The sequence below is a fragment of the Labrus bergylta genome, chromosome 17, assembly GCF_963930695.1.
Source record: "Labrus bergylta chromosome 17, fLabBer1.1, whole genome shotgun sequence".
Classification (NCBI taxonomy): Eukaryota; Metazoa; Chordata; class Actinopteri; order Labriformes; family Labridae; genus Labrus; species Labrus bergylta.
In genome coordinates this window covers 17,349,363-17,360,996 of record NC_089211.1, presented here as the reverse complement: position 1 = coordinate 17,360,996, position 11,634 = coordinate 17,349,363, and the positions used below count along the sequence as shown (strand labels likewise).

At 39.9% G+C, this 11,634-nt stretch overlaps 3 protein-coding genes and 4 non-coding genes across 7 annotated transcripts; 1 reads left to right on the top strand and 6 right to left on the bottom strand.

The window, feature by feature from the left end:
• Window positions 1–875: 875 nt before the first annotated feature.
• On the bottom strand, window positions 876–4,620 carry surf6 (surfeit 6). Its single transcript, XM_020634591.3, has 4 exons — window positions 4,412–4,620; window positions 3,151–3,354; window positions 2,951–3,033; window positions 876–1,707 (listed from the first exon to the last, which is right to left on the bottom strand). The coding sequence occupies exons 1-4, from the start codon at window positions 4,500–4,502 to the stop codon at window positions 1,030–1,032; spliced, it is 1,056 nt and encodes a 351-aa protein (XP_020490247.1). The 5' UTR covers window positions 4,503–4,620; the 3' UTR covers window positions 876–1,029.
• Window positions 4,621–4,628: 8 nt separating this feature from the next.
• surf1 (SURF1 cytochrome c oxidase assembly factor) lies at window positions 4,629–7,854 on the top strand. The gene is made up of 9 exons (XM_020634592.2): window positions 4,629–4,783; window positions 4,887–4,953; window positions 5,426–5,553; window positions 5,649–5,731; window positions 6,311–6,502; window positions 6,600–6,672; window positions 7,173–7,335; window positions 7,463–7,544; window positions 7,641–7,854. Exons 1-9 carry the CDS (start codon window positions 4,721–4,723, stop codon window positions 7,702–7,704), a joined length of 915 nt encoding a protein of 304 aa, XP_020490248.2. The 5' UTR covers window positions 4,629–4,720; the 3' UTR covers window positions 7,705–7,854.
• Window positions 7,855–8,762: 908 nt separating this feature from the next.
• Window positions 8,763–10,953, bottom strand: rpl7a (ribosomal protein L7a; the record flags this gene model as incomplete). Its single annotated transcript, XM_020634629.2, has 7 exons — window positions 8,763–8,901; window positions 8,992–9,061; window positions 9,309–9,439; window positions 9,690–9,769; window positions 10,028–10,168; window positions 10,400–10,549; window positions 10,752–10,953. Coding segments are annotated over 7 exons (879 nt in total), but the record flags the coding sequence as incomplete, so codon positions are not given.
• Window positions 9,559–9,633, bottom strand: LOC114920339 (small nucleolar RNA SNORD36). The gene has a single exon (XR_003808661.1). It is a non-coding gene; the product is annotated as a small nucleolar RNA SNORD36 (small nucleolar RNA).
• LOC114920340 (small nucleolar RNA SNORD36) lies at window positions 9,849–9,921 on the bottom strand. The gene has a single exon (XR_003808662.1). It is a non-coding gene; the product is annotated as a small nucleolar RNA SNORD36 (small nucleolar RNA).
• Window positions 10,265–10,334, bottom strand: LOC114920342 (small nucleolar RNA SNORD24). Its single transcript, XR_003808664.1, has one exon. It is a non-coding gene; the product is annotated as a small nucleolar RNA SNORD24 (small nucleolar RNA).
• Window positions 10,642–10,714, bottom strand: LOC114920341 (small nucleolar RNA SNORD24). The gene has a single exon (XR_003808663.1). It is a non-coding gene; the product is annotated as a small nucleolar RNA SNORD24 (small nucleolar RNA).
• Window positions 10,954–11,634: the final 681 nt, after the last annotated feature.

Genomic DNA, 11,634 nt, shown 5'->3' with positions numbered 1-11,634 from the left:
AAATAAGTAATAGTATAAGGGAATAATAGAACAATATATATTCTAATCGATGGCAGGGTTCATTTGTCAGCATACTAGAGTACTTCTACTATTCCCCTAGGGGACAATAAAGTGTATGGTATCGTATTCCATACCTTATTATATTTGAATTATAAACACTTCATTGGTGTAATTTTCTTCTTTTGATGGAGTTTTTGATAGCTGCAATGGCACATTGTTGGGTTGCTGATGATAAGAGGTAAGGAGTGGTTTGGTTGCAGGTGAACAGGGGTTGATGGGTATTTTGAGCCCAACTGCTGGTTTATTCCCAAGTTGACACTGAGTCAATAATGTGAAGACACAACACTAACACTAAGGCTAGTTTTGATGCTGTTACCCTGTAGTTACCTACAACCAACACTGATACTGGGTCAAAGGACCACACTGGTAGTAGTTTTATTCAAACCAGTTTAATCCAGTATTTGAAGTGTCAGAGTTAGGGGTTGTAGTTTTGTCTAAGTAAAGGGTCTTTATACTTTATTAGACAGGTCTAAACAAGCACTTTTCTCAGTTTGGAAATAAGTACAAGAACAGTGTTACATCTAAGTAACATGTTAACTTCCATTATGAGGTTATCTACAAAAGACTCACAACTTTTCATAAACTTTTAAGGGTTTTCATAACAGATCCAGGTCTGGAAAATGCCGTTTGGATCTTCCCAAAAATAGCCATAAATTTGCTTTTCTAAAAATAATCGGAGAGATTTGTTATTATTCTCAGACGTCTTAACCAGGCAAAAAAAAGAAGCATGTTTTTAAAACATTTTCAGCTATAACTTCAGAAGACTCTCGGCTGTAGTTGGTATAATCTATAAATAATTCAAGTAATTTAAAGAATGAAGGATCACATTTTATTGATCATGACAGACACATCATACGACTCCCTGACAGACATACCTCTGTAAAAAGATAACTATTTCTCACTCGTTACAAAATTGTATAGGTTCTCTTGCTTCAAAACACCACACACAGTTTCATCTTAAACTGCAGCTTATTTCAAGTCCTCAGGCAGCACTCTGCCTCTCTTCCTCGCCCTGTCCTTCTTCTTCTCTGTTTTCGCCTTCTTTTGTTTCTGGATGTTCTTTTGCCTCTTGTCCTGCCGATGCTGCATCTTCCCTAAGATGTTCTGGCTGCGCTCGTTCCAGTTCTTCTTCCTCTGAGACCGATTCTTCTCCTTCTTCTTTAACGCTGTGCGCAGCATGTTCTCGTCATCTTTGATTTTGATGCCCTCCGCCTTGTAGAGCATGTTGGTCCACTTCATCTTCTCCTCGTACTCGCGGGCCTTCCCCTCGTCTTTCTCCCGCAGCTGCTCCAGCTTGGTTTTGCGAGCCTCCACGCGCGTGAGCAGCTGCTTGTAGTTCCTTCCCGTCAGCGGTGTGATCTGACCCTTCATGCTCTGTTTCTTCAACTTCTTTTTCTGGATTTTGTCCACATAGCCCTCCTCCACCGTCTCCACCTTGTTGAAGATGATGGCGGTTTGGTTTCTTTTGTTCGCAGCCGGGGCCGGTGGTGCTTCCTGTTTAATCTCCGGCTGCTCTTCTTGGGCGCTTTGTTCAGCAAGTTTCTTCAGCCGGAACTCTTTCCTCTTTCTCTTCTTGCGCTCACGCTCCAGTTTTCTCTTTGCTCGCTTTGCCTGGACGGCCTCTGATAATGCATCCTTTGGAGCTCCCTAAAAAAATGTGAATAACTCATGTTAGTCTAAAAAAGAAACCAAACTCATTTTTAACTACTGCACAGATCAATCCTCAACGTGAACCAAATCGTACTAAAGAAGAGGATTGGACTTTTTGATATCTGCTGTATCAAAAGTCTACTTTAAATAGTAAAGTAGTCAAAATATTTCAGCTATCACAAAACTAAGCGTTCCCTGCTGTGGCCTGTAGCTGCACAGGATAAAGACGACTACAGGAGGAAGCAGCAGGATCAAATCTGGCTGACCAGCCGCTGATCACAGCCAGGCACTTTATTTATTTTAGTCAAAACAGATACAGTATATTGATATCTATTTAGGATACATGTTTCCTGGTATTCACATTTTTTTATACACCACAGAGGAGAATAATCTTGCTTTTGTCAATATGAAATTGAGATATTTGTTCTGCTTTTACAAGCACTGAAATGAAATGCAACAAGAAATGTTGTGGAACAAGACTAGAAAGTAAACTCTGTTCCTCTTTTTCCTTTCTTAGTCTTAAGTTTGCGGAGACACGGACGAGTTATTAACTTCTTAAAGTGCAAAAATTTGATTTTTTTTTAATCCTTGTTAAAAGCAGGTAATAATCATATTTAATATCAGCTGAAAAATCCACATTGTGCATCCTGTTGGTGAAGTTTAAATTCAGATTCACGGCCACTATAGCCGCTTTCACACATGCACTGCACTCTTGAAGATTTCTCGGCATGTTCCGGGCTGAGGGGCGTATATGAACGCAAACAACCAAAATCTGCTCACCCAGACTTCACCTAGGCAGACTATTTCCCTCTTATCCCTCAAGTAAAAAGTCTGCATGAAGTCGGGGCGAACTGATATGCAAACAGAGCAGGTAATTGTCTGGAACATTCACAGCAAACAGATGGGCGGGATGACATTTCTCTCGTTGATTGGAGTTTGTCTGGTCGCCTCAGTTGCCTGTATATATTTTTTCTTCTTTTGTGTTTGTGATGCATTGATGCGCTTATACATGTCACAGTGTTGTAAATGTTTCATCGAAGACTCTACCTCCTCCTGGGCCACCTAAACCTTGACTGTTTGAAGATATTTTTCCATCAAACAATTACAATCTCTCACTTTGAGGTGCATGTGTGAAATGACATTCTGAAGACATATCAAGGCCTTAGTGTCCTGAAAGTATCTAGAGTTCATGTGTGGACTTCAAATGGAGGATCAATAAACCTTCATGTGTGCTGCCTACCTGCCCTCTGGACTCCTCGATCTTTTCATGTAGTCTCTTGCGGAGAACATCTACTGTGGAGAAGTTGGACTCTACATTTCCTCCTTCAAGAGAAAAACAGAAGAACACATGAAGAACATAATGACAAGAAAAATAAAGCTAGAGAGAAACATTAAATGTTTAAAAAGAAGCATGACTTTATTAAGAAACCCAGCATGTACCTTTAGGTGGCTGTGTTGTTGATCCATTCACGCCCTGGGCTTTGGAGCCGTTCAGTTTCGCTGTGTTCGAGCCTTTCTGTGCGGCAGTCAAGGGTACAGATTTCTTCGGAGTTTTCTCATCGGCAACCTTTTCTTTAAAGTGCTTCTTTTTGCACTTTTTCTTCTTCTTTGGAGGACCTGTGTCACTTTTACCCTTAAAATGAGCTACAAACAAACAAACACAACACAGCTATGTTAATGGACATATAATGGAATGTTCAATGTTATAGTGGTGATATGACTACAATTATTCTGTTAGCCATGAAATGTAAACAAACATGTCCGTGTGTTTGCGTCATTAAAATTGATTCAAATAAAAAGAAACATTTCTCCTGTTTGAGGCTGAAACTTTTTTATTGTTTTGTTTATCAATTCAATCCAATTTTGTGATTCCCAAACGTTTTATTCCTGTGATCTGTGTACAGGTTTGCACAACCATAAAGGTGTGAGCTGTTCAATCTTTCCTTGTGTCATTTTAAACTGACAAGGACATTTGTAGGACACAAAGTAAACAGGTTCTAATACTTTTTCTTCAGTTAAAATAGAGATGGGACTGATCTGATCTGATATCTGTATCGGGTCTGATATTGACATCATTCAGTCTCACTTTGAAGACAGACTGAACTGAAAGAGAATACATCAACATGTTCTACATAACAAAAAGCACAATTTAGTTTGAAATATTTAATTTGTAAACCTGACAGTTGTTGCTGCTACCGGTTTGTAAATGAAGCCAGCAAAAGTAAAAAAAAAAATTAAAAAAGTCCTAGTAACATTTTTAATTTTTATATATATACACACACATATATATATATATATATATATATATATATATTTTTTTTTTTGATAAAGAAATGTAATGTGGGGTTTACTACAGCTTTGTGAAAAATTACAATCACCTGTCGACTTATTATGAAAAGGTGGATCGGAGCATCTTTAAAGTTAAAAGTATTTTTTAAGGCTAAAAAAGACATTTTAAAAAACAATTTATAACAAGCTATAAATGTAGTTATTAAATTAGTCACAATATCGATTGAAATGTGACAGTGTAGCGCCTCCTGTGGTCACTTGCTGTAATAGCCAGAGGTTCTCTGAAAACATTTGTGCATTTTAGTTGCCTTCTTCAAACGACAGCACTTACACTGTATATAATATTTGCAGTGACAGCAGACAACATATTATCAGGAACAGGTATGAAATAAAAAACAGCTATCCAACATACCAAATGGTTTCTTCTTCGGCTCCTGCTCTTGATGAGAAAAGACTTTACTCGCGAGTTTCTGAATGTACGAATCCCTTGAGGCGAGATCCATGTCGACGAAATTAACCTGAAATCCAGCTACAACAAACACATGAAAGCCTGCGATTTACAGACAGAAGATATCAACATATTCCTCTACACACGTGGGGGGGGGGAAACACGGGGCGGAGCGTCACAAACCCGGAAGGAGTAACACCTAAACATGTCCTCCATGAGAACAGTTATGTAGCTGTTCTTTTTACCCCTTGTGATTCATTGTGTGTATTCAACATGAGTTCTCTGAAAGCAGCGCTGGTTTACTCCAGCAGGCTTCTTACGACACTTAAAAAGCAGGTGAGTATTTTTTTTTTTTCCTCTATCAAAGACTTTCTTCTGTTTGCTTCGTGAATGTCATTGTTGTGGTTTCAGGGTTTGAGCTTGTTTTCTGTTGTTGCAGACAAATGTCATTTACATCAAGAGGACTCTACTCCTGCCTACACTGACAGTGTTCAAACGTACAGACGGTAAATAAAGTCATGACAGTATTATACAATGTGAAGAGGAAACTAGACTCCAGTTATTACTTCTCCTCAGTACTTTTTGTTCATAACCCCCAAAATGAACGAGACATCATCAGTAAAGAATACCTGTTGAAATGAAAATGCAATAGTTAATTGAAGAAGGCAGAAAGGAAATGTTTGATCTAAGAGCATGTCTCAAAGGTTATTTGCCTGAATAGTTTCAGGTACAATGCAAATCAATTTACAAGTTCAAAATCTACATTTATATGTTCAATGAAAACAAAATTGAACTCATGAAAACTTCTACACTAGGTAAGTCATAAACATGTTAAACTGCATGAAACGTTTCCTTTCATCATTATTAATTAACCTCAATTTAAAGTCACAAGCTTTGCCATCAGTATGTTCACTGTTTGCCTCTCATTATGAATTTGAACAAAGATTTTATGTGCATCCTTCCTTTTGTTATTACCAGGTCGGTTCGTTCCCTTTGTGCGACAGTGCAGCTCCACGGCAGCGGGGGCAGAGAGAGGAGAAGACTCCTTCCTCAAATGGTTCCTGCTGCTCATCCCTGCCACCACCTTCGGCCTCGGTACATGGCAGGTTGTGGCTTATGTTCTCTGTGCTATCACTTTTACAAATGGATCTGTGGTTTTGTTGTTCGTCGAACTGACTCGGATGCTTTCATTTCTGTGAAGGTGAAACGGCGTCAGTGGAAAATGCAGCTGATTAATGATCTGACAAAGCTGACGACAGCAGAACCGATTCCTCTTCCTATTGAGTGAGTACCCTTAGGTTTTATTACCTTTTATTCATATTCTCAAAACGCAGACTGGCTGTTCATAGCAGCACACTTTATACAACTTTAAACCAAACCGCTTCATGAGGCAAATAACGCCATATAGACATAGAACTGTGAAAGTCAGTTTTGTTGTTGTTTTAGATCCAAACTCAACAATTTCTCTGTTTTAAAGTCAGTTTTTCAAACTTGTTTTTTTTTCCAAGGTTAAAGTGATGAAAATGTACAAAATTTCAAGGACAGGAGAAATACAGCAAAAACAATTCTTGCACCTGTGATTACAAGAAATGTGTGAAGCCTTGTCTTTGAAATTTTAGGAATAAACGCTAAAAGATACGCGTTCCCTCTCAACTGTGATTCATGTGATTGAACTTTTTTGCCTGTATAAAATGCACCTGATGCACTTCACATGCACGCATTGAAACTGATTCACTGGAAATAAGAATGCATTCTATATTTACGACTCTTGTGAGGGTGGTACTTATTTATTGCCCTAAAAACGGCCACTATTTTACCTATTGTGCAGATGTCCTCATTGTTGATTTTCTCACTGGGTGTTAGTCCTCATGAGCTGAACAGCTTGGAGTACAGGAGGGTGCGAGTGCGAGGACGGTTCGACCACTCACAGGAGCTGTACGTTCTGCCCCGCTCACCTGTCGACCCCGAGAAAGAGGCCCGAGAGGCAGGCAGGCTGTCCTCAAGCGGAGAGACCGGCGCCAATGTCATCACTCCGTTCTACTGTACTGACCTCGGGTAAGACAACACACATGAAACACTGTTTTCATTTCGATATCCTTGTATTTATACATTTAATGCACTTAGTGACCTTTGCCCCCCCTTTCGACCGCAGCATCACAATCCTCGTGAACAGAGGATACGTCCCGAGGCAGAGGATAAGACCAGAGACCAGGATGAAGGGGCAGGTTGGTAGTAATGCAGGAGTGACACACTTCATACTCCACCAGTTTGATCATAACCCTCTTAGAGCAATATGGGACTCATAGTGGAGAGTAAAAAAACGCACCAGAACCAGTTGTCTTCTTTGTTGAAAATGGTTGCCTACATAACCCACAATGCAACACATTTGCAGCCAATGCAGCTGTTTTTATGCTTTAAAGATTTAAGAGCAGACTACAGAAGTCTGTTGAATTTACTTCTATTGAACTCCACAACCTCGAATCTTTGTCTGCTCCGGACACAGACTCCACTTGTGGTATTTAATGAGATTTCATGAAACTCCCTCTGCGTTTAAATAATCTTTAATGTTTGCACTGTAGTTTCCCTTTCAACCTCATGTATGTGGATTAAAATATTTGCGGACACAACTGCAAACATTTGATGCATTTAACCTTTTGCCTCCCCTCTCTGTATTTGTAATCCTTTACAACCTGTTCAATAGAGCTGTGATAATGTGTCTGTGTAGGTGGAGGATGAAGTGGAGGTGGTCGGTGTGGTCAGGCTGACAGAGCAACGAAAACCCTTTGTGCCGAACAATGATGTGGAGAGAAACCGCTGGCATTACCGAGACCTGGAAGGCATGTCCACTGTCACTGGAGCGGAACCCATCTTCATTGATGCTGACTTTGGTACGTTGGTACAAGGACTACAAAATCCATGATGCTCTCTGACTCAACTACATAATAGTGATGATCTGATAAATGGAGCCATTAAGATGTCATGTTTGCTTAAGCGAAACTGTCTCGTGTCTATTAGGCAGCACCATCCCTGGTGGACCACTAGGCGGACAGACCAGAGTCGCTCTGAGGAATGAACACATGCAGTACATCATGACGTGGTGAGTGGGAACTTTCACTGTGAACCACCGTTACTCTGTCCTGTTACTTGTCAGTATATTGTGTAATTGATTTTGTCACTCATTTTTTTTCCTCAGGTATGGCTTGTGCGCCGCCACTTCCTACATGTGGTTTGCAAAGTTCATCAAGAAGATGGTCTGACGTGATTTCATGCGGTGACAGTTAAAATACATTGTGCTATACTTGATTAGTGCTGTATCAGCTCCGGACGCTGCATTGATGCAAATATGTAAATAGATGTGGATTATTCTCCAGAAAAATGTTGATGGGAATAAATTAAGACTAATTAAACTGGCTCCCTCCATTCTTCACTATGCTGCACATCACCTCTGGGTAAGAATACTCTGTAGTATTTTGAATAGTTATATTTGTACAGTGACTCAAGTAATTCTCTTTTAGACCGTTTTCCTGTTAAATAAAACCCCAAATAATTTGTGCAAAATTGCCCAAAGACTTATTAATCAAACTTCCTTTGACCTGCTCTATCCCTTTTCTTTTATCCTTCATAAAAACACACCCATACAATTCTTTGGTCAGGCAGAGATCACCAGATAGAAAATGATCTGTACTCAGTGTCAGCATCACTGCATTAATAAGCCAAAGATCCACCAATCACTAATGTGTGGTCCTTAAAAATGTGCAGTCTGCAGTAAACTAAGATGCATTCCTTCAGCATGTGAACTACTCCACAGTAGTTAACACTGTTTATTGGTGCCTTCAGTATGTTTGTATTGCCGTTTTCAAACCTTATAGCTGTGAATTAATTGGACAGGGATTTGATTAATGTTCCAAACACTTCATTAGGGACACAGATGAATCATTTACTGGACCAACTGGTGGTTCATGCTTTGTTCCAATCCCCCACTCAAATTTCAGTACACTTTACAGTCACTGAAATGTTTTACGAAAGTGTTACCTGAAAACATTTTCAGTAAGCTTTTGGACTTACATCGTGCTAAAAGAAATAATCACACCTTTCCATTCCAATAACTTTGATAATATGCTAGATCTTTTGCTGTCACAATATACAACTCTCTGGTCCTAAATACATTTTTCTTATCCCTTCTTGCAAAAACCTCTCCAATCATAATGTACTATCAAATTAAAAAATAGCTCACATTCCTCCATTGTAAATTGAAAGACTTATGTTCAACTTTGATCATATTTCAATTCTGCAATAATAAAAACAACTCCTTCACTCGATTAGGACATATATTTTTTATTCCAAACAATTTAACCAAGCTTGGTTGCCAGTTCCTTGGCCTTTGCCTTCTCCAGCTTGCTGATGCGAGCCGTGGATTTGGGACCCATGATTCCACCTCCCCAGTGACGACGGATCTGGAAAAAAATTAAACAAGTTTAGATGGTGACAAATGTTCTAACATACAAAAAAAAACTTTAATTAATCAACAGTTAACTCTTTTTCACCTCCTCATATCTGTCATTGTAGTTGGTCTTGATGGCTTCCACAAGCTTGGCAAGTGCACCTTTATCCTCACTGTGAGAGAACAAAACTAGTCAGTACAATACAGAAACATTTATGCATCACATCAACGTTGATTTTCTAGAATGACATCACCTATTATACAAACAGTTGCAGAAATGCTACATTAACCTTTAAGAAATGTATTACAAGACATGCCCTGAAAGGAAAACTATGTCACTCTTCCAAATAAGGTTCTCTGATGTTTTACTGCTTTTAAACCTTTAATAAACTTAAGAGTTCAGTTTGTGTGCATGCTTACGGGTTTGTCTGTGTGAAGGCGACTGAAGTGCATGTCTTTCTGTGCACCAGTCTGCCCAGTCTAGCCTTGCCCTTGACGATGCAGTATGGGACGCCCATTTTGCGGCACAGCGCTGGCAGGAACACGACGAGCTACAGGATGAAAATAATCAAAGGAAAATTCTTAACATAAACCCGAAGAAGCAATACTTTCAATGTGACCAAAAACCAGCCACAGTGTTACAATGGTCAGGACATGTTGGTTGGTGGTTTCTGCTCAGGGTTAAAAAGCTCGTGTTTTGATCCACATAGAGGATTCAGGTGAAGAAATTCAAACATCATTGCTAGAGACCACTTCCTACAAACGACACAACTTAACAGCTGCTGAAGTATTAAAATTTACCTCAATAGGATCCACATCGTGGGCAATGATGACCAGCTGGGCCTTCTTGCTCTCCACCAGAGAGGTGACAGTGTTCACACCTGTAGGGAAAGATAAATACACAATTATCATCTCAATATTTAACAAGCAGCCTCAAACTATTTTAAAGGAACTTTGGCCAATGCTCAGGGTTAAAAAGCTCAATAACCATCAAGGAGTGATTCAGGTGAAGAAATTCAAGTCATCATTGCAGTAAGGCCAAGTTAAATAAAACATCTAACAACATGGTTCCTTTGATAACATACAATTCATTAAGACACAATCTACAGTCTCACAGCTCTACCATCATTAATGCTCACCTGCACGGAGGACAGGGGGCCTCTTGGTTGGGGTGTCTCCCTTTCCAGCGGCCTTCTGCTCAGCGCGGGCCAGCAGCCTCTGCTTCTTCTCCTGCTTGGTCTCTGGCCTGTACTTGTGGGCCAGCTTGAACAGCTGTGTGGCTGGGGAAAGCAAGACACTGCAAAATGTACTTCAACCACTCAAAATTGGCCACATACAATGTTTGCATGAAACAGATGGAGAGAATTCCTATTCTATGCATCAGTGATCTTGGTGGGATGTCAGCACTGTCAATAAGATAGCAAATATTCGTTCACATCATTTGCAAAGGGTGACGCCATCAAATGAGTTGATTTCTTCTGCGGGCAGCAATTTCAAAACATGAAACTCACCAGTCTGGCGGTCCAGAGCCTGGGTGAACTGGTTGATTGCAGGGGGAACCTTCAACCGCTTGTAGAGGATGGAGCGCTGCCTCTGCAGGCGAATGTAACGAGGCCATTTCACAAAGCGTGTCAGATCACGCTTGGGCTGAATATCCTGGCCTGTGGGATTCAACAAAACATTTTTAAGTGTCCAGCATCACATGGAGCAAAACTGTGGCAACTCTTGTTTTGTTTTTTAAATCCAAAAAAAGTGCATCAGCGATCTTGGTGGGAAATATTCATCACTGTCAATAAGATAGCAAATATTCGTTTACATCATCTGCACCTTAATGATTCTGATTCCTCACAAAGAGCTACTTACCGATGCCAAAGTTCTTTGGCCTCTTCTCAAACAGGGGGTTGACCACTCTTTTGGCCTCATGTTTCTTGGCCACAGAAGGGGCCGGTGCCACCTTCTTCCCCTTAGCCTTCTTTCCTTTAGGCTGTGAAGAAGACAATTGTGTTAGTATACCATAATGAAGTAACTCAACAAAAAGAAGAAACGGTAAGGCAAATGGTTTCCATCATTGAATGTGCCTATGCTTAATACAGTGAAAATCTTCCATCGTCCAACCTCCTCCCATAAACACATTAAGAAAGCACCAAGTGTTTTAAGATTTAACAATATGAACTCAGTTCAGCTCAGAACAGTGACTCAAGCTACACAAGTCTCCATGCTGACCAGTCTGCTCTGCTGCCAACATGCCACACTAAACTATTTCAAAACGATGAACAACATTGTAAACATGATCCTCAAATGCATTCTTTAAACACCTGAAAAATTAAACAGCCAAGAACCAAAAATATGCAAGAACCACAGCTGCAAGTCGTAACATTAGCAGAACCATTCACTCAAGTAGAACCAATGGTAAGGCCCATTCACACCACCCGGACACACTGCTATAATCACAAAACACCATATAGACTAAATGTACTTTACAATGTATAATAAACACACACAGAGTATAACTAGTTATCAAAATCCACGCGGAATTTGTAATAAACAACACTAAATATATCCCGGAATCGAGCATGTTCACTGTGCTACTCCAGCCGGCTACACCGGGGACAACTTTAACAAAGTATAACCCAAAAAAACAACAACATCTACGCTCAATATCAACATCATTCGTAAGATCATGCTTCAGAGAATCAATAAGTATACTTAACACTGTCGGAACAAACAAATAGGCAAGGATGCAAAC